The sequence below is a fragment of the Lepeophtheirus salmonis genome, chromosome 6 (genome assembly GCF_016086655.4).
Source record: "Lepeophtheirus salmonis chromosome 6, UVic_Lsal_1.4, whole genome shotgun sequence".
Taxonomy (NCBI): Eukaryota; Metazoa; Arthropoda; class Copepoda; order Siphonostomatoida; family Caligidae; genus Lepeophtheirus; species Lepeophtheirus salmonis.
In genome coordinates this window covers 6,844,770-6,869,100 of record NC_052136.2, presented here as the reverse complement: position 1 = coordinate 6,869,100, position 24,331 = coordinate 6,844,770, and the positions used below count along the sequence as shown (strand labels likewise).

General features: G+C 28.8%; 1 protein-coding gene across 1 annotated transcript in view; it reads left to right on the top strand.

Annotated features, from left to right (window-relative positions):
- Positions 1–22,834: 22,834 nt before the first annotated feature.
- The window catches only part of LOC121119962 (uncharacterized), a 79,639-nt gene continuing 78,142 nt past the window's right edge, over positions 22,835–24,331 (top strand). The window contains 1 exon segment of the mRNA XM_040714816.2: positions 22,835–24,251. Coding sequence (XP_040570750.1) covers positions 22,938–24,251 — 1,314 coding nt within the window. The 5' untranslated portion in view covers positions 22,835–22,937.

Genomic DNA, 24,331 nt, shown 5'->3' with positions numbered 1-24,331 from the left:
TAAACGAAAAAAATTCCAATTCCAATTCTTTAATATTTAAATAATAGTTAAAAATACCATTTTTTCTGTAAATTTCTATGAATTACAATTAATAAAATAAAGTAAACATTTATGTGTTTGTATTTAACATGATTTAGTAAGATTGCACACATTAGTTATTCCTTATAGTAAAGCAGGTTCAAATACTTCTTTGTGAAAAATCGGATAGAATTGGATGACTGACAAAGAAATTGTCGAAAAATAGTTTAAAATATAACTTTTCTTTTCCATACTAAATGTCAAAATTATAGGGATGTCACATTGCTCCTCACATCATCCATAATAAATACCTAAGTCTTATAGGTCTGTTTTTTACGAATTGCCTTACAATATGCAATTCTATATATGTTAACATGGATTCATCTATACTTAGAAATTCATCAAAAATCCTAAATTTCTTGCACTACTTTTTAGGCATGTCAAACAAAATCTCAATTATACAAACTTTCGAAGACGACAAGTTATGAATATTCTTCACCTTAAAAACTTATTTATAGTTTTGAATCTATCTTTACTACTCATTGTTTGAAAGAATATTTGAACTTCTAAAGAATGTTTTGTTGACCAATAGTCATTTTCTGTCAAAGACAAACGGTGATAGCCCCTGATGAGAATTAGACCGATACATCTTTTGATTTCTTTTAAAGGACAATTTTGAACATTTGTGTCCCTTCTTGCATAAAGATGTGTTTGTTCTGTTATATATTTTACCATTTCTGAAGTAAAATAAAGTTCAAAAATGTCATAAGCATTATATAAGCTTGTATAAGGCAACATAATATCTTATGGGGTTGACACTTCATGTGACTCAAAACAAGGGTCATATTTCTTTCCCAGCGAACTCTAAAGTGTAAAAAAAAAAACCCATAAATAAGCTAAATTTAACACGCTGGTATATCCAATAAACGATAATTATATGTATAGAGTAAATTAGGCATCGTTTGACACATCAAAGAGGTGCTTACGTTCATGTACAATATACAGACATCGTGCATTCTATCAGAATATTTTCATTAAAGTATCGAATTAAGGGGAATTATTAATAATTTAAAAACACAATCAAAAAATGCTCAAAATTCATAAATTAAGACAAGTTTCAGTTTATATTTTTTTTATGTCGAACGTTATCCGAATCATGTCTCTTAATTTTGGACACAATGAAATAGCAAAAATATAGGATAAAAATGTGCACACGAATGCAAATGCTACTTGGATATTTACCTCTTGAATTGACACAATTACAACATAACTACCCTTGTGTGCAGGGGAATCCCTGATTATTTGGCAATTCTTGAGATGGAGGATCACATATTATTTTAAGGGAATGGATAGAGAGAGGAACAGACACACGGTAGATAAATTTAAAAAAAAAGAAAAATAAGAATCAGGTCCTTCTTTTGTTGTATTAATATAATATATAAAGAATTATATCCGCCTCCGGAAGGAATATAATGGACCCTGTTCTGCGATTTCATGTCTATTCCATGGATATATCCAATATCCAATTCACTGTTAAATTTCCACTCGGATTATAACTCTAGCTAGTTATATTATGGATTCTCTCCAAGTCCGAGTCGCTTCACTTCAACTCATGGAACCTTGGGAAATTATCAACTTTTCAAACATGTGGTATAATTATCTGTTCTTGTTTGCTCCTACCGTCAACTCCAGAAAGTTAAATCCTCGTTCCCAATACGATTTTATATTTCATTGAGGATCTTCTATGTCAAAAATGTATATTATCCTGATAATATGTTAGATCAATTATGAAGAGGAAATGTCTTACCCTTCATGTACTTCAAAAATCAAGATTTATCATTTGTATTCCGATAGATGATGTTGATGTTCTTCCCCTTTACATTCTTTGTTTTCATTTATCAGTAAGAACTATTAATTATTACATCTCTGTCTCCTCCACACATCTTTGTAATAACATTCTACAAAAAAATCCAAGTTATTATCTTTGTTGAGAAAGCCTTCATTTACTAATTTGGAAGATTCATAATTATTTGGTTCGGTTGGTTAATAAGCAAGGAAATATATAGGTTAGATTTCTTTGAAAAAGTTGTTCGCGCCTTGATAACTATCATTTTTAAGAATACAAAACGCATAGCTACTCCAGGATGAAGGAACTAACAACTTACGACTCCGTTATTGCTAAATCCCATTTTCAGTGATTCTATGATTAAAGACTTCATTGAAATTTTCTAATTTATAGTTTTATTAATCAATGAATTTAAAATAATATACAATTTATAAATGAATCATTGATTAATTATTCCTAATATATCCCCATGACTTAGTAATAAAACATTGGGTGAGATGAAACATAATACTGGATAAAGAATCTTCTGCTGTCGTCTGATATTTTCTCCTAAATAAAAGGTATTAATCAAAATGTGTATTAAGAGTTCAAGATTCAACTCCACACACTGACAATCAACATTGCTTCAAGTGGAATTGTTGCGTTCATCCATTCAGACTTGATATATTTGTATGAGCACCTGTCAAGAGTTCCTAAACTGTTATTTATGCTTCAACACGAAATGTTGATAATTTTCCAAGTTGAAGTGACTTGAACTTGGAGAGGCATCATACGATACATGGTTAGATTTAGTTGAACGACCTTGGAATAAATGAATCGTGCCTGGATTATTCAAATAATTTAATATTATAATATACAATTCATAGGTGTATTCATTTCAGTTCGTAATTGATTAATTATTTGGAATATATCGCCTTGATTTGGTAGTCAACCATTGGGAGAGGTGGAGCATATAATATTGGCTAAGATTCTTCTGCTGTTTTTTCATATCTTTCCCCCAATAAAAGGTATTCTTCCAAATGAATCACCTCCCCACATTGACATGTAGAAGCGTTGTGTTAATCCAGTTAGACTTAATAGTATTGGTATGAGCATCTGTTAGAGGATCCAAAACAATTATTCATGCTTGAACAGGAAGTTTGATCATTTCGCAAGTTGATGAGTTGCAGTGAAGCAAGGCCAACTCTGTATGACTCCATACGATAGTTGGTTAGAGTTTTAATTGGGAGAGAGATGTACTATATTGGAGGAATCCATGGAGTCAATGTCATTTTCTGGGCAAACTAGACCCGTTATATTTTTCCCCGAGACGGATTTGCATACGCTGATATAAATATTATCTATTGTATAAATGAATACATGCCGACCTGTGGGCTAAAATTCAACTTTAGCAACACAAATGGTAAATCATATAAATAAAAAAAGACATGCATTTTTTTGTTTAAGCTTAATAAATTTAAGTACATTATAAAATCAAAAGAATTCTAGTTATTTAGTTTATTTATAATTTATTTTTAGAGTGATTTTGTTTGAAGTACTTAATATAAAATATTCTATAAAATATAACTTTTTCTTTTATTATAAATAAAGTTTGTATATTAAGAATTTGAATAACAATATATTGTAGATATAACTTAATACTCTCAATCCTATTCTAAATATATTTTGTATCTCTTTTGTTTCCAACAATAGTATATGTATTTGTTATGTTGTTACTTATTCATTGCTTAGTTAGAGCTAGCTGAATACTACGGTGCAAATTAAGTCACTTTTGTAAAAATTTGGAGGTTCAAATGAGTTTCTTTGATTTTTTTAAAAATTACAAATATTAAACTATCACTACGAATATTTAAAGGTTGCACGACGGCCCTAAAGTTTTCAAATTTTACATTTTTCTTAGAAAAAGACTTGATTTTGTTTAATTTTATCTGTTTACTACCCATTGCAGATTTTTCGAGAAATTAACCAATTTAGATAAGTTAAATTACTATCAAATATTTTTTTATATTAAAATTATTATGAGAAATCAGTACTTATTTTTGTAAAAGAACGATAATAGTATTTAAGAGAAAGTAGCCTATTTGTCTGTTCGTTAAGGCATCAAAGCGAAACAATTTCACTGATATTAAAAAAAATCCAAATACCTTTATTTTTACTTATGTTAGGATAAATGTGCAAATTTTAATAATTTAAGCCATTATTACCTTTTTTTAAGAAAAAATATTTACTAAATCAAATTTTATCAAATGAATCAATAGTTTGTGTCAAATAAAAATATGGCAATGATAATTTTTGTTGGGCCTAATCTTATACGAAATTGAACTCCGATGTCATTTGAAGCCGAGAGCAAGGACGGCTTAACAGCATAAATAGATCTTTTTACTATAAATAAGTAATATCGTAATTTGGCAGATAGTGTTTGATTTGATGGTTAAATAAAATATCAATTGTATTCATTTATAATTCTTAAAGTTTATTTTTGAGTAATATTTACTGTATATTTTCATATTTAAAAATAGGATTGACTTGTTACTTGATAAAAAGGTTAAAATATACACAAATAATAAAGTAATGTTGTTAATGTTTTTTATTTGAGTTAGGATACATTCGTCGAAACACTACAATGAATAAAAAATGAATGATTTTGAAATATTGGGGGTGTTTCCTTTTACCCATAGAGATGAAATTGAGTTTTCATAAAAGATTTATTTTCGATATCCATATTTCATTAATTTTCGAGAAAGTATTATCAATTAAACTCCATAACTTTGTATTTTTCATTTTATACGGCATGAGATATACAGTTAAATAGTATTTCTCCACCTTAATGCCTTTTATTTGCCCATTTTTCTTTCTTACAAGTATTAGTTTTGTTTAAATGCAGAGTAGGTTCCTTCAAATTGTCGCTTTTTTTCCTTTCTCGTGTGGCCCTAAAAGGAACGTCCATGCTTTTTCTTGTAATTCCAATACATCCAACACTCTTATTGCCAGTTTGGTACCTCCAGTTTTCCAATGTTGCCCTTAGAAAACAAAATTCGGCAATTATTTTTTAATGACTTTATAGTCATCAATATTCAGCGTATTTTCTTTTCTATATTAATTTCTAGGGTAGATACTTTTCGAAAGTGCTCATAGAGGCTTAAGCTCACATTGGTTTTCTTTTTCAAGTTATCCTCTGAAGAACACATCATGAAGATATAACTATCGTCAGCATAAAATAGGGAATAACATTTTTCTACTCCAAGAAACAGATAAGAATGTATGTTTTGTATCAAAGGAACCAGTGCTACATTAAACAACTAAGATGATTTAGATCCTCTTACACAATAAATTACCTTGGAATATACTCCGTCCACTTATAAAAGTGAATACCAATTAGTTATAAAAGCTCTATTCATATATTAAATATTTATTTATTTGTCTCAATATTAACTTGTGACAAACTGTGTCAGAGGTCTTCCAAAAGTTCACAACTAGAGTTGTATTATAAGTTTATCAGTTTCTTCCTTGCCTTATATTTCTTTCTGAAGTAAAGGTGATGCCATTAAATTGTCGTTTGGTCATAAAACCTATCTGTTCTATAAGAACAATTACTGATAATCTGGGCATCATTTTCTGAATGAACGTAACACTTATGATCTTGTAAAGTATCTCCAAAAGTTGGATTGGTATTATATTTTTTGGAACCGAAGTGATTTTCTCAGGCTTAACAATAAGAGTTGTTATTCACTCTTTAGGGCTTAAGGGATCTTCCTGGTTTTATTTTCCCTCTCAAAGCCAACTTTGCCGTTTTTTCACAGAATAATTTGAAAAAAACTTCAGTAGTACTGCTATGTAATGCCTGGAATCTAGACTTTTTTCAACTTTTTGTTCATATGATTTTTAATATTTTGGACAGAGAAAAAACGCTTTCATGATCTTTACCAGACAAGATTTTGTCATACATTTCTTTAGTCTCATCCAAGTCGATACAAACTGTTAGACTATTTTCCAGCAACTTTCCTATTTTTTCTGTTCAAGCCATTGTTTTTCCAACTGTTAATGTATCCTTGCTGACACTCCTAATTTATTCCAAATATTTATAGAAATTTCTTTTTTTTATATTCTAATAAGATTTTTTATGAGATTCGTACGTGCTGAGCGTATAATTCAGCACGGATTTGAGATTCCAAATTTTTAAATCTTTGATCTTTTGAGTTTATTTCTCAAATGATGGAAAGATTTAAAGTAGGCATAATATACAATTGAGTCTCCTAATATTATTTTTAGTGATCTTGCCCAGAGGGAGTTGGGCTCATATAGTGGCTTAATAACGAATGACGAATCACAGCTGCAATTTCTTTTCAATTAGTTGAAGACCATCGATTATGGTATCCTCGCCAAAAATAAAAACTTTGACAAAAATACATTAGGCTTATATATATACTGTGCTTGAATTAAACAATAAGAAAATCAAACTTTTAAATATAAAACAACTATGAAACTACCCATGAATTACTACTCGATAAACTTTAAAATATACAAATAAATACTTATTTGTTATTAAATCAATAAGTCTAAGGCTATGTGAGATATTGTAGTATACATTATACATAGTAAAAATATTTATTTATTTTGTCAAACTTGTTTCTGCCCTTAGGCTTAAATGATCCTATGAGTTGTTGTTCTTTTTCTTGCGAAATCAGCTTCGGCTAAATCTTGATTGCATTTTTTTTTTTTTTTTTTTACTTATTTCATTAATTCGTCTATATATATTTTTATTCTCAAAAAAGGTCCTAAAAAGGGTAATTAAGGTTAGGGTCATCAATTTTTATTATTTAGTTAATTTAATTAAGATATTTGCAAATTTTATTAGACATCAGTGATATCATTTGGCTGTGATACGTTAACAAGCAGACGGTTAAGGTAAAGGATACATTTCATTTGAATACTATCATCATTCTTTCAGACAAATAAATATTGATTTTTTAATTAAAAAATATGTAAAATATTTGATAGTAATTTAACTTAACTGACTTTGAAATTTTGTTGTTTGTCCTTCTTGCCCTATAAGTTCCAACCAAACATAACTTCGTGACTTTTTTTGTACCTCTATTCATTAAATGAATAACATTTTTTTTTTTATTTCCCCCAGTCTAATTTAATATATAATACTCACGTAGGTACACAAAAACATAGCATATAATACATTTGGCTCCAATGGACCGATTAAAGGCTTATACATTTATTTACAAAACCTAAAACCCATCATTATATAATAAATAGACTAATAGAAGTTTCCATGATTATAAGTATGCAAGTAATTCCATTCAAACTTTTTTCCAAATCAGCTGAAAGTTCTAATTTTAATATAAACAATGATACTTATGTCCCATTCATATCGAACAAAACTTAAAAAAGTATCACAAAACACACCTGTTAGCCTGAGTCATTTGTTTGACTTATTTATAACTTTTTTTCAGGCCTAATGTCCCTATTTACGATGCCCCAAGATTACTTCACTTGATCTTTTTCTGTCATTTTACCTAATTATGTATACAACATTTTGTCCATTTTGCATGCTTTAACTTGTTAATACAGTTAAAAGAGTAAATTCATGGAACCTGTGTAGTTAGTTATAGCAGAATATTAAGATATACTGGATGCTCCTAGGGGATAATTAATGTAATTTAATACCACCACTTTGTGCAAAAATTGATTACGTTATCAATATTTATGAATTAGGGCCACATATTCAGCTATGCAAGACTCCCTTTAAAGCTTTTCAAACGGATTTATATCCAGGAATATCATGAAAGAACTATCCGAATATGAGCAATGACCATAAACATAAGTTTTGTACAAATTATCATTCTTTTGACAGTATGTTATGTAGCAGTAGTAATTCTTATCTTATTATATTACCTATATACGAGATGTATACATCCATACTTTCCCATTTTCACAATGTTGTTTAATATATAACTATTTATGAAAATACATTCAGACATTGTTGTGTAGAACTAATACCGTAATGTATACATAAATAGTCATTTTTTCATTGTTATACTTACTTTTCCTAACAAAAATACCCAATATTTAGGGTAGGCTAAAGACAATTGCAATATTTTGTTGTGAAGTCATTTACTCAAAGCTGATTTGAATCAGTTAATATCAATTTATTATAGTTAGTGCCTAAAAAATAGCTAAGAAAACAAGTTCTAAGCTAAAAATAAGTTCTAACCATCGTTTATTATTTTCTTCGTTTTTAGATAGGACGACTGAAGGACTGCGGTGATGTCTTTAGGATTGTTGAATTGTAAGAAAGTTTGGACCGATAAAAAAAAAGACTGAAGAGAGTGGAGGAGACTGATAAGGCAATAAGTCCAAGGATCGATCCAACACTCATCATAGTAGACCATTATTTAATTAAATTTATATTATAAATCACAGATCAGGGGTATAGGTCGGATAAATTAACTCTCAAAAAACTCTTTAGCTAACTGATCTAGCTAAAAAACAGGCTTGATGTCTAGTGTTATTATCTAAATAAGCATCACGAAGAAAATTACAATATTTAAAGGAACTAATCCTTTTGTACTGAGTGTTACAAGAAAGAATTTTTAACTAAAAATACATCAACTGATAGCAAACGATTCAATAATATTCAAAGGAAATCCGTTACAAAAAAAAAAGTAAAAACCTTACTTTATTATTATTAAAATAATGCTTCTCAAAAAATGTACTTTTATCTCTAAATAAAATGATGTAAATTTTATGACTGTATCGATATTGTTGTTTGAGTTCCAAAGTATTGTTCCCGGTCTTCCCTAGTAAAAAAATACAATTTTTATTATTTGGACATTTTTCTGATTAATTATGTATACGATATTTTATAAACTCGAATAAATTTAACTCGCTAGATTATTCAAGCGAGTAAATTGAAATTAAATTTACCTAAAACTGAGTTTGGATGAAGAAAAGTGAAAAAAATCCATTTTTAATGAGTGTAAAATCATTCTTGAAAGAATATAATTAAAGATTTCATAACTCTGTGAGACATGACGTCAGCTGATATAAAGTAGAGTCTAAAAAGTGAATCCCATTTTCTCCTGTATCCCCATATGGGATCACAAAGTATTTTAAAATTAAGAGATGTTTAGCATCAAAATCTTTTATGTATATGGATCATTAACTGGTTAAATACCTAGATTCATACATTTTCTGTGCTTTATAACTTTTTCCAAAGCCATTTCATAATAACATATGAAAGTTACAAAGTGTTTAAGGAAATCAAAAATTATTTCCAAGATGGCAAATTGTAGAAAGTAAGCTAGATTTCATTAGTATTATTATATATATTGCATATTGGCTATAATATTATTTTGTTGGATAACCATTATTCGATTGTTGTATTTTTTAAGTCTTTGTAATAGTTTTTTCAAAGTTTAAAATGAGTTTCAATCGGGTGGTCCCGTTTGTGATCATTAGTAGAATACGTGAATAAAAGGCTAATTTATATTGGGTGCGTTTACTAAAATCTACCATCACCACTTTCTCTTTCTAAATATTCTTCCTTTTTTTATTCTCTCTTTCTATACCAAGAACTTTTTCCCCTAGATTCAACTTGATATTAATCCTACAGCAACCTAATTTATTAAAATGCATCATACAATACATAAATCAACACTTTACTATGGTGCATAAGAGAAATTATGTGGACCCCTTGACTGGAGCACATACTCTGACTAATGAGTCTTTGTGGAGGCGAGTCAAGGACATATGCATAAGCTAGGTGTTTTCAAACCTTCTAGAGATATATTTCCCATCTCCCAGAGTATATGTGGCGAAATAAATTTTCAAAGGATAAAGTTTTTCATCCTATTATTGAGCTATATCCACTATAAGTATTTGTACGAGTAAAGGGATGGAAGAGAAAACACAGACTAGTAACTATTGCTTCTCTGAACCTCTGATAATCAGAAAAAACAAAATGTAAGGAGTTGAATACTGGATAATTTAAAGGAAAAAAATAAATCATGTTATTGTTTTACAAGGATTATATATTTTTTTATTCCGATAGGTGAAGTATATTGGATGTTTATCGGAAGTGGACATAAGGATATTATAGAAAAAATTTGCCTGTTATTATGGATATATATTTTAAACGTCTATCTTACTTTACTTATTTAATTTAAATATTATGACATAAATAAAACTTTAATATATTTTTATATCAAAAATTGTCATTTTATTTATATCAGGGTGGTGGAAGGGGTTCTTAAAAAATATATTGGGGTTATATTGAAAATATATAAATAAGTATAATTCATTCTTACTTACTTTATTGATTCATAATCATTCAAATTAAAATAAGAAAAATAAAAATTTGTAGTATCTAATTCATTAATTACCTATATCTATACTTTTCTGTGTTACAGCATATTTAATATCTAGTTGAGTCTAGGGGAAAAAAGTTCTTGGTGTAGAAAGAGAGAGAGAGAAAAAAAAGGAAGAATAATTAGAAAGAGAAAGTGGTGATGGTAAATTTTAGTAAACATATCCTTTTTATTTTTTGAAAAGGACATTATCTATGAACGAAATGAGGGGGAAATGATATTTTCATTGAACAACCTGATGTTAGGGATTTAATGGATAAGGATTCGGGAGAAGAAATCCTTCGAGCCGACAATTTGTCGGCTTAGAAACTACATGCACCTACTGAATTGCATCCTCGTAATAAAAACAATTTATATGATCCTCAAGATGATAGGGATATCCAATCTCCCTCAGCTACAAATATTAGAGGGAAGCAACAAGAAGTTGTAAAAGAAGTTTTATGGACAATCGGAAACAACACTGGAGGATCTGGTTTGTTTCCTGAAGGCAATTTTTCCATGTACTCGTCATTATCTCTTGTAGAACTATTTGAAATATTTTTCGGAGATGATATCCATATATATATTGAAATTAAAATGAGTAAATACTCCTTAAAACAGAATTGGCCTGATGTAATAGTGAAAATCAAGGACCTTAAGGTACTTTTGGTCATATCAATACCAACCTCAATGTTGTTCAAGAACTATTGGAAGGAAACCATTGTGAAACCCGGGAGAAAAGGAATCTCAATATGATCAGGTTAGGCACTTTGAAGAACCAGTCCCAATGGTGGAAGAAGGAGATGCTCTTTGGAAACTTGTAATTCACAATTACATTGCCTTGTGGGATTATGCATTCAATTCTTTAAAAAGTTTCATACACAGTAGTGGTTTCAGATAATAAATAGAATTTCAAAAATATAAATTAAATGTTCCCATGCTTTCCTATTAACAGTAATATGGATACATTTCCACCAAAAAACTTTATTATAAATGCTAAAATATAAAATAATGGGTTTTTTTTTTCATATTCTCCTTGTGGTCCAATATGGGACCAACCTGTCTCAGCTGAATTATGTAAGTTTATTTTTTTTTAATTTTAAAAATAACCTACATCAGCATTAAAAAAATGTATTTTTTGTTTTTTGTTCCTTTATTGATTAGATGGAGTTACACTGATTAAGTATAAGTCAACACTAAACATTATAGTATTACATTTACTCCATCTGACCTAAGAATCTTTTGGTGACATCCATATACAGAAAGTATATTTTTTCTGTAGGAATTGCCTGGGCGCGAACGCACAGTGAATTCAAGACAATAACTTCTTCCCTGCGGGTTGTCCATGAGCTACGGCGATTACAAAATTTTTTTCAATTTTGAAAAAAAAAAAAAAAACTCGGAGAGAAAGGTATAAGAAGCTGTTATTCTGTTGCTGTTTGATCTGAATGTAGTCTAAAATGTAATGCACAGGAACATACTACCGAAATAAGAAAGTAAAAAGTAATTCCATATAGAATGTGTATATTGTCAAATTTTTTTACCATAAAAAAATGATTTAGCTTTTATTTTAACTCATTTGTAATGGCAAAAACTATTAACTTAATAGTGTTTCCCCTACCTATAAGAGCTGAAGCTTTAAAAAAGCTATCAATTTCTTAAGTTTTGAAAAATGTAACAAAATACGTGTCATATTTCTTGTTTGTTTTTTTTTAATTTACAATCTAACTAGTTTCTTTTCTTTTTCCAAAGTTGTCATCGTTGTTTTTTATTTTTTTCAATAACGAACATCTAAGTTTAAATTAATTGCGTAGTCATGAAAGACGAAGGCAAACACTTTTTATTTGTTCTGGAGTAATATGTGTTTGTAAGTCCTTTTTGGAATTGAAGATTGACATCGGAGTAACTAACTCCTGTCAATATCCTTGTCAAAAAAAAATGGGATCAATGTATAATATTTCTTCCCCTCATAGCTGCTTTCAGGTGGTCTAATAGATAGCCTTGACAAATTAGCTACAAAAACCCCAAATTTGCTTCAAGTTGTAAAAAATGTCATGCTATTCATCAGTTACTTTTTACAATACCAACGCGTGTAATATGATATACACCTCTATATATAATATAGATTAGGTTAAATAGAATGATTTTGTATTCGTCACGCTCACCAAAAAAGGTTCTTTTTCACATCACCACACATATAGTTTGTTAAACTCTACTTACCAAAAGAGAAATTAAGAGTATTGTACTGTAGGGGATGTAACACCCCCCAAAAAAAAAAAAAAAAAAAAAAATCAAGGAACTTTTGGTTTTTAGTTGAAAGTTTATTATTTCCATTTTCTTTTTTAAATTTTAATAGTTGAAATTTAATTTTCTGTAACGATTTCTGTATGGATTTTTGAGATTTCTCTCAAAAAAATTTATATTTGTGTCATTTTGTTTTTTTGATATTTTTTTCCAAAAAAAAAAATATATATATATATATATTTAATAATAATACTCCTTGGACGTTATTGTTTACTAATATAGCTTACTGAACGACGGAGCCAAAGTGTCATATATATTCATAAAAATGATTTTTTTTTAAATTGTATTCTATTTTTGTATACACATACGCCAAGAATAAAAATGATATATTCAAATCTACTACTTTCAATAATTATTCATATCCGACAAAGGATTTTTAAAAGATCTTTTTTACAAAAATGTTCCATATGTGTAAATATTTGTAATTGTAGTCCAGTTTATTAACATAAAACTGTTTCTAACACTCATTATTTTAAAAATGTAAGGATTCAAAATATGATATTTATGTAAAATACGTATTTAAAATTATATTCACACCAAAAAATTGAAAGTTTAAACTGCTAATAGTTCAAAGTAGTAAATTCGCAAAAGTCATACTTTTTCTCCAGACGCATTCTATGTTAAACTATCAAATTTTACTCAAGTACACACCTGACTAATTTCTATAATTATTCTATTAAATCATCAATTGGTCAATGATCATTAAAAAATTCTCAAAATGTCCCAAAATGAGCAATAATAATGATGATAATGTGATATTACATACAAACATATCTCATTAAAGTCTCTAATAACATCAATTCAATATGTGGTATAATTTATGCATTTCTGATCCAAGTAATCAATTTGTGAAGAACTTTATCATCCCCAAACAAAATAAATAAAATGTTTTATAAAGGATATTTTATCCTTTATAATATTTACGTTGTCTAGCTATTTTGAAAGACATACTTTTAATTTTATTTTCAATAAGAAGTAGTCATTTAGGAAAAAATGATTTTTAATATAAGATTAAGATAAAAACAATAAATCATACAATCTTTAAATCATGTATCTTGACGCAGACAAAAAGACAAACCTTGCTTTATTAATATCAATGTACTCCCTTTTCTTTTGAATTTTAAGCGCTGAGCTTTGACTACACACGCTCGTTGCTATATATTTATTTTGTGATAAAGAAATCATTAATATATTAAGCGCACACTCAAAAATTAGGCATTGAAAAACAGAAAAATAAACTTTATCTGGTGTTATTTATTAACTTACTATTAACTAGCGGGAATAGCATAAAACATTTTGCTACAAGATAAGCAGATAGTAATTAAGTATAAACTACAAAAACTTGATGTTAAATTGTTAGTTTTTAAAATTAAAAATGACTTCATGGCATCCACCCAGACAAAAGTTCAGATCCAATAAGCTAGAGGAAACTTTCCTTTGCCTAAAACGTAATAGTCTTAAGATGAGTGGGTTTTTTTTAAACGAAATTGGGTTCTCATTTATCGGATTTGGAAAAACTCTAAAATTACACCGGATCTGTTAACATCCATTTAATGGTTTTACCTTCCATATCTATGGAGTTCTTTTGTGCTCAAATGCACCTGGCACATAGGCATACAATAATGGCCGGATAATTCACGGTCACAATTCTCTTCAATGCCTTGGCTTGTCTAATAAAAATGTGAAGCACAAATATATAAAATATGGTAAATTAATCAATTTTTCGGGAATAACTTTTAACATCTGTACAAAAGACTATGTTTTACAGATCGTTACAATATCTCAAAAATTTTCTCAATATGTGAGTTTTAAATTTAAAATATGATATCAATTGAGTGCAAAAGAGTAGATAATTCCAATGATATAAGTTGAAGCAAAAACAATGAAAAATTGTCGGTATTAGGCGCAAATGTATATACACTCAAAAAAATTTAAACTTAATCAGACTTTGTTCAATATATCAAAGAAAAATTGATTTGTAGTAATCTACTATATTATATTAAGTGTTTAATTGAAGTTTTTAAATGTTTGAGAAAAATTACCTTTTGCAGTTTTTTCAATTTCTACACTTTTTTATGAATTAATCTCATAATATAACTTTTATTGTGTATCGTAACAAATTAATGTAATAACTCTGCCCTTTAATATTTTTTTGACGCTCAATTAACATATTTTTTACCTTACATTAACGATATCTAAAATTAGTGTATAGCAATTATTTAAAATAAAATATATATACTCACAAGAAACAAAATTTTATATTGTCAAATAATCGAATTAAAAATATTATAGTATAAGTTATTTTTGATTTCTATTAAATTTCCTTTTATAACAAAGGGATCGGTACAATTCCATTGAATTTATGTTCTTTCATAGTGCGCATTTTACATATCAAGTACGGTACTTTAGAAGCTATGGCGTCTACTTTTTCTGTCTTGGAAGTACACAAAAAGTACTCCTTACCTAATTGGTAATAAACTCCGTTCTTTAAGAGAATAAGTATATAAGTTACATTCATTCCCATATAATGTGGATCGTCCTTTTAAGCATCTCAAAAGAGGCAAATTTCTTTACAATCTTTACGATATTTTCGGACAACTTTTAGAGTTCAGTCCATGTTTAAAACATTGTTTGGAGGATGTTTATATTGTTTTTTTAATAATTTAGATAAACTTTGTTGATGTAAATAAGCATTTTACGTCCTTATATACCTTTTTAAATAATTTTAAATCTTTCTCTTATTAAACTATTTTTTTTAAATATTTCCTCTTCATATATATATATTCATATTTTTTTATTTCAATAAATTATATAAAAATTAAAATTAAAATGTTTGAACATCAAAGGTTAAAAATATATAAAAACCAATAAAGGAATATGAAGACCATATCAAAAATGTTAAAAAGACAATATTTCAAGAAATACATGATTAAACTTTCATACACTTAGAAAAGCTTGAAAACTAAAAATACAATAATCAACTATTTTTTACTTTATTCGATATAATTAATAAGAATATTTGTCATGGATCCATCAGGTGTCAATGACGTTACCTGGATTGATTACAAATAGTAGTGTGTGTGTGTATTAATGCAGTCTTATGGTTCACTTTCTGTCTGTCTGTCTTCTCGAAAACATTGTTATAGTTTTTATCAAATTTTTCAATTTAGGGATAATTAAATTGGTTTTAAACCATTTAAATGTCAAACAAAATCATTGATATAAATACACAATGATAAAATCATTATTAATTTAAATTAAAAGATACACCAAAACGATTTCTAACGTTTATGTTTTAAAAAAAAAAAAACACCCTTAGTTATCTTTTTTTAAAAGTTATTTTACATTATAATTTTTCAAATATTAAAAAATAATCATCTTGATTTCAAATTATCAATAATTTGTGAGAAAGTACTGTGATTTGATTTTTTATAATAATAATTGTTTCTAAATATTAAGAAATAAAAAGGTAATTTTTTTTTATTTTTAAAATACAAAGTTGCTTTGAATTCTGTGAAATGTTAAGGGAAATATTATATCATAACTACAATGGAATTTTCATCACGAGAAACTTTTAATATAAATTATTTCAGCCCAAGGAATCTGATGATCAGGTAAAGCAAAAATCAGTCTGTTATGACTGTGAAATACTTTAGATTTTAGAATTATTTCAGGTGTCACCTCTGCTTGATATTATCACCCGCAAACACCAATCTAATTACGTCATTCCAATGGTTTTCTGAATGTTTCAAAGGGTAATAGAATATTTTCCTTTGGAGAATTAGCTTATCCCATACTTTCATTTTTTTGAGCTTGCAAATCTCTGGATTTTTGCCGTTTTTTTTAAACTAAACTAGAAAAGCTCACCTGACATTGCTCAAGCCAAAAAAGGAGAGGTAAATCACATTGAAAATGGTCAATATTATTCCTTCTTAATGTTTAGATCCCTTCGGTGCAGCTGACCAGCATGATATATGTAATATTATGAATAATTAAAAAAATATTGTTTTATAAACTTCAAATATCATACAACATATGTATATCTATCCAAAAAATTGTACAGATGAGAAGTCCACTTTTTATTCATTTTTTCAAATTGTCAAACCGAAATTCGCATAGAAAGTTGCTTAATACTTTTTCTGCACTAATTTTGTAAAAAAATGGGTAAATCATATTCATTGAAATTGTAAAGAAAAACAAAAAGCTGCCAATATTTTTTTTCGTACTAGGAGAACAAAACAAAAATATGGAGAATAATGTGATTGCAAAAATAAACTTCGATATTACAAAAATTATGTATTAAAATGTTTTGTAAATAGAGAATATTTCTAAGTCATATTAATAATGAACATTTTATGTTCAAAATATATAGTTTATTTATTTGTTTTCTTTTTTGAGATCTAATTAAACCATAAAAACCCAAAGAATATTTATTTCAATATTATAAAACCCCATAATATGACGTAAAAGATAAAAACCAAAGAAAAAATATAATTCCTTATATAAAATTATATAATCCATATTTTTTTTAATTCGTTCATTTAGTTAAGAAACTTTTTTATGTAATATAAACAGTATTGTTTATTGATTCAAGAATATTAATGAACATAAGTTTTTAACCTCTGAAATTTATTTATTTATATTAAGAATTATTATATGGTTAATAGCTCAACTTAAAATATTTATTCTGCACATACAAAAGTATACTCAATTATTATTGTTGACAAAATGTGTATGCTTTTTTTTTTTTAATTACAACCATTATTCCATTATACATTGTATAAACAAATATTAAATAACTATAATTTGAAAATACTATAACAAAAGTAAACATTTTTCTCTAAAATAATGACTCTGGTAAAGAATTTTAGCTAGTTTATGAAATTAACAAATAATTACACAAACTAAATAAATAATGGAGTTGTTAATTTTGTATAAATTTTACTGAAAAACTTTCTATCGCTAAACGATGTTGAAGAATAAATGTAATTTTTCTGCTGCCATAGTATAAGAATTACCATTCATTATTGGAATTTTTGTAGAAAAAGGGGAATATATTGAGTGGAAGCTGACAAAATAATGATTTATAGCTCTCTTTTTTCAATTACTTTGACAGAATATTTTTTAAATTTAAACTTGCAATAAGTGCTTTGGAATAAAGGATATATAAATCCATTGATTTTATCCTCCTTGCAGTTTCTTTAGTTTTCCTTTCAATCCCAAGCAAAATTAACTCCTTTAACAGACATTAAAAAAATCATATTCAAATATAATCATTCTTATACAAAAAAAAAAAAAAGTTGTTTCAAACCTATAAAAAGGGTAAGCATACTCAAAAAGTTCAAATCAAACCCCAAATAGTTCAAGTATTACTAGAAAATAATTATAGATACGTAATCAGTGTACCTGGTACTACGCGAACAGAATATGAAATTTAAAAGATTTTTTCTGGTAAACTTTAGAAAAAAAATGTTCACAATTTATAAAAATTATAAAGAGTTCATCAAAGACGGAAAGTGCCCCAAAAGATTTGTTGCAGAGTAATTATTGTCAGTCCTTGTTGGACTCAGAGTAGAATTGAGGATGGACATCGGAGTGATTCTTGTCCATGTCCTTGTTTATTTCTTTCTCCCTCTCTTCCCTTAAAAAATTTAGGGTTACCATATTGAATTTCTGGGAATTTTTTTGTATCATGCCCAAAATGTTTTGGATTAGTACCACTGCTCTTGTGGCACATATTCAATTTAAGCTTCGTAGAAACTTGCTTTAAATGGAAGAGTGCCAACTTAGCCAGTGCGCCAAACTATCCCAGCTCTCCTCTTATATTAGCGTGCTTGGTCTCTAAATAAATGGTTCTAGTATGAGTATTCTAATGGTATTTTTGTTAAGACAAAAACATAGAAATGGTTACAAACGAAACTCATAATACAAATATCAAATGAGCACTTCCTCTCCAAAAATTCTCTGAATTTAAAGTATTGATATACTTAGGTCTCATCTATATTTGGTCAATTAATCAATTATGTAGCCCTTTATCTTACAAATTAACGAAAAGAATCGATTATGTTACAACATATCAAAAATCATATTTAAAGGTGTTCGTTGTGTTATGAAATATATTATTGATACATTTTATTGTGAAAGTGTTGAATGACAAATACTTTAATTTCATGACCCCTTATGAGACCTGATTTGACTTCACTTCTTGATTTGAAAAATACCTCAACAATATATTATGTATGTGTTTATATTTATCAATAAAATTTATGTTGCAATCTGAGTACCCCCATGAAACTTGATTCAGGTTTTTTTTTTTTTTTTGTAGCTTGTTTCATACACAAATTGGGTGATGTGTCAAAACGTTGAACGACAGAACTATGAATGACAAAATATCGAATGAAAAAAACGTCAACCGGAAAGTATTAATTTCAAAATATGAAAACAGTTTGTAAAACATTCCACTCCAGACATTTCCCACCGAAAATTATACCCAACCGCGCCTACATAAGCTAAGAGTAAAGAGCCCTAAAAAAATACCCATTTACATAACGAAATTGGTTACTATTTCGGATAGCACCGAGCCCCAAAATGAGATGAAATCATTGTTGTTAATTAATCTACTTTTAAGGGCCCCTCTCAACACCCCAATTTATTCCTTGAAAATTAATAGTTATATCGTATATTTTTATTTGTTATATTATTTTCTTATACACTAGGATGTACCCAGATTTTGTTTCGAATATTTTTATTATTCCATGCTAAGACAAGCTCGATAATCTTTTTCTTAATTCCCTTTTTAATTATTTAATTATGATATATTTAATTCTTTCTTTTTCCTTTTTTTTTTGGATTTTTAATTTTTTTGGAGCATTTTCGAATATACAACACATACTTTAAGCAAACTTTGAGAGATGGGGAATCGATAAAAAAAAAACTTGCCCTCTAGAGCCCATGAATCTGGTCTGATCAGAATTAAACATGGCCTTAAGTACTAAACTCAGAGTTTTGAACATCTTTTATTTATGCCTAAAATCTGTCTCTGTTTGTAAAATAAATGCCTTGGGTTTGCGTTTTATTAGCGGTTGGAAATGTAAACATACACGTATGTACTATAATATTAATGTAAATAGTGGCGGTGGGTTTCATCCGACTCAGTGCCACCCAAAACAGCCTCAACATTTGAGGCGTAAATGAGGGGTTGGGAAGAGCTCTTAGTGGTTGCCTAAATATTAGCAGTGGGCTTTCATCCCATTTTGGGGTCTAGTGGCACTTCAATACAGCCCAAACATTTGGGGGTGTAAATTAGGGGTTGTGAAGGGCTGTTAGTGTTTGGTTAAATAGTGGGGGTTTATAAGGAGGTTAGGAGGGGCTCGTACTTGTGGTTTTTCTAGGAGTGGTATGGATGTTTAAGGCGGGAAATGTATTGATTGAATATATCGCATCACCACTTGGAGGAGCCCCTTATTTTATATTCTACGGTTGACGTTTTGTCTATTCGACGTGTTATCCTTTCAAAGCTTTGTGTGTCGACGTTTTGACGGTCAACGTATTCACGCACCCAAGTTTAATATGTTCAAGAGGGTTATTAAGGCTCTATTTTTGAAAATTTGAAGATGTATACCTTAAAATACGTTCAAGGTCCTCCAAAGTATACAACTAGTAAATGTACATTTTGTATCACCCTATTTGATCAGTCGCATCCTTATTTTAGAGATATTTATTTGTAAAAATACATAATTATACTAATGGATTAAAGAAAATTACAACTCAAAGGATGTGTTTTAAGGCAATTTTCCCCTTAAAAAATTAACATTAGTAATCATAAAACCTATTATTTGATAAGTTAACAAAAAAGTTAAGAAAATAAATATGTAGTTTTTTTATGCATTATACCTATGTTAAAATTTCTGTAAATTATTGAGCCTTATGTATACATTTTGTACAAATATACAGTCCAATATTTCACAGAAATGTTTTAATTAATTATATGCTTACATACAAAATTCGGGGATAACCTGAGTTATCCAGAATGTGAAATATAGTATAAAGCATTCATTTCATGAATGTGACTTAATTTTGCTCCGATTTGGTATTTTGAATAAAATCAATCAATTTCTAATTCTTTCATTATGACGTTGATTTTTGCTACCTTAAGTGCAATTTCTAGAATTCTTCAAGAACTTAATCTGTATAATTTTCTTGACAAAAATGGACGATAAATTATAAAAGAATGTAATTCAGAGACAATTTTAAGAGAAAACATTTTAGCTTGACGGTATATTGACACGCCACAAATTCAAAAATAAAGAAGGAACACTGTTGAGTGAAAATCAGATAATACGAGGATTCAAAAATATGTGTGTTTTCATTTTTTTAAACGTATTGAAATTAACTTTAACCTTTAAAACTTTTATAATAGAATCAGGTGTTTTTCGAAAAATTACAAACTGAATTTTCGAGGTATTACGTGGAGGAAATCATTCATTTCTTTTATAAACATCGGCAAAAACAGTTATTTTGAATTTATTAAAGCTTAATTCCCAACCCAAAAAATTCAAAATATTAATGATTAAAATTTTTTGATCTTTATACATTTTCAAAAAATTGAAATATTTTGGTTCTTAAAAATGGTGAAGAATTTTAAATTCAAAAACAAAATTATGAACACACATTAACCAAGGAGGCGTTACGGGGTTATTAAGAGCTTATAAATTTATTTAATAAATCAAAGAAATTGTAAAAATAATTTTGCTACATACACATTTATTTATTTTTTGACAAAAGTTAGAAAAATATTTAATATTTGACACAATTTATATCCGTAAGTGCAAAAAATATCACGCCTGTACAGAATAAATTGATAATGATGATATATCAGCTATAATAGTAACGATGTAAGTTTGAAATAATATGATTTTTTTTTTTTTTTTGTCCATAGTATAATATATTATAGAATATATTTTGTTCTTTATTACTGCTGCGTTTGTCAACAATTAAATTTGTATAAAGGAATCTCCAGGAAAAATCTCTCGTTATTATTAATTCAAATATTTACATTCATACATAAGGAAGACATTCCTTCTATGAGATCAAGTTTCATTCGAATTATTTTCATGATTAACAGAGTAGTATATCTTATAAGAAATATTATTTTTAATAGAGATAATTAAGAAGATCCTTACATTAGTTTAAAAAAAATTTCTAGACATTTTCTCTACATAAAAATAAGTCAAAAAAATTAAAAATTGACAAATCCTTTATATAATTATTGGTTGATATATGGGATGTGAGTAACTTAATACATTGATAGATAGTTAGTTAAATATTTATTACTGCTTGGTATACATATATAAAATAAAATTGTACAAATATAATGGAACCGAAATGACCACACAACTGGCCATTTTTGCTACTACACCAGATTCTAACACCTAGCTTACATTAAAGTTTTGTTCCATAATATATTTTATTTTTTTATATTTCATAAATTTAAGGAATTTCTTCGTTTCCTCCATTCATGGCTTGATATTTCTCTTGAGATAGGATGGGGCATCTATTGATGAGATGGTCTGCACTTTACAATTCTTCCATACAGGCATTGTACGTTGAGCTTATGTCCTTCTACTTGCTTAAGTGGGCTGGAAAAGGGCCATGCCCAGTATAGGCTTGTATAATTATTCTCAATTTTTCTCTTCCGAGCTTGATACACATCGACATCTACTTAATAAGCATAGTATGTGTACGTTTCATACTTTGATCTATTATATATTGGTTACACCAATGTTGATTTAACTTCTTTATGTAGCTTGGAGGCGTCCCATACATTGATGTATATACGAGTATACAAATATTGAGACAAACTGTTCAGTTGTCATTGTTTCTTTAAAAGGAAAAATACTATCCATCTAAGGTTAGACTATTTAAATATATATTATTCTGATGAAAACCATATTTGGGGTTTCTTATTCCCTTTTTCAAAATAATAATCAATTATTATCACAAGTTTTTTTTCGGTACATAAATATAAAACACATTTTTCTAAGGAATTTCATTTGATGTCAAGCAAAATAATATAAATTTCTACAATAGTAATTAAAATTTCTCCAAGATAATTCCAATGTTTCCCCGTGACTTGATTTGACTGTAATGCGCATCTCTTGCACGCCATTCTCTTTGGATCCTATGAAGAAGAATATGATGATTGTACCTGTTATTGCCCACACGCTTAATCATAGAACCAAAAAAAATCCACGTTCAAGCAAGCAACTTCTTTTCATTTCAACTTATGTGTATACATATTCTTTTTTATATGTCAGTTTGTAAAATCATCCTGTGTGCGTCACAAATGTGCTAAGTGTATTTTTTTTTTCAACGACTCCCCTGAATAGATTTTAAAAGATTTAGCCCTTCTTATGATGAATCGTTTAGATCGATACTACAATATGCCTCATGGCTCAGGGGCCCCACCACTTCCACGAAAGGGTATTCTTATGGTTGCTCCACCTCCGCCCCCATTTATTCATCGTCCTCCTCCGGTTACTCATCAGCATCAATGGCCTTACCAAACCAACCCTCATATGATTGCAGGTCCAACAGTCCTTGTTCCAACAACTACTAATCCGCATGGACATCATCATCATCATCACCACGTTTTGCCACAGTATGGACATCCATCACAACAATTTGTGCATCAGCCAATCCCTAAGCGAGTGCCGGTTCTTCGTGCAGGACGAAAGGACTATTCGGATCACGGATCCATTATTTCTAATAATAATCTAGCATCAGCTATGGCTATTCCTGACTCACCAAAAGCAGCGTTACAACGGCTTTTAGTACTGTATGAAAATGGGCATCATAGAGAAGTTGCTGCTCTAATGAAACGACTATCATTCTCTTCTTTTCGACAAATTCTGCCCTCTCTTCCTGGAGATATATTTGTCGAGTCCATGCCACATTCATTACCAATCCTGGAAGCTCTTTACGCAAAGTTATATATGTCTTCGGATAGAGAGCTAATTTTAGATCGTTCATCCATGGGCCTGTCAAATTTGAGGCCTGAAGCTGTAGTTTGGCAATTAGTCAAATTTTTTGCCTCTCAACAAGAAGAGGCTAAAGCCACAGGAGAACGATGGGCATTTTGTGGCCCTTTTATTTCTTCATGTAAGAGGCTCCTAAATATACTTTTACAGGCTGAGCCAAAATTAAAGAGAGTTGTGTTGGACCGTAAAAGAGCTCTGATGAAAGCTATAGAGAGTCTAGGTCAACATGGAATGGTGGGCACATCTGACGAAAAATTAATGAATCTTCACGATGCCCTAAAGCTAGAGTTTCAAAAAGTTCAGAAAACATATGGGGAGGCTCTTACAAAATTGGAAACCATGTCATTGGTGGGTTCACACCCTGTCGTTAATAAATCAAATGGTACAATCAGTGGGCGTCTAAGTAGAGCACCACCAATTGCTCAATCACATCAGAGACAATTATCCCTCAAGGCAAACGAAATTCAATTACGACTGATAAAAAATAAAACACTATTGAATGCAATAGAGCCTGCACTAGAGAACACGGCTCTCGAAGTTTTACTTGGAATCCTACAAAAAAGAATTGAATTGGATAAAGAGTGCTTATTTCAATTCACACAAGTTAAGAGAGAGTCAAAGCTTCAGGGAGATGACACACAAAGTGTGGCGCCTATCCTTATGAGGTACCAGCGGGGATGCCAACAGGTAAGATAATCATTTTGAACTACAAACTTCCATAAAATTTGTATATATAATATTTTAATGAATAAATGAACCAGTCATGC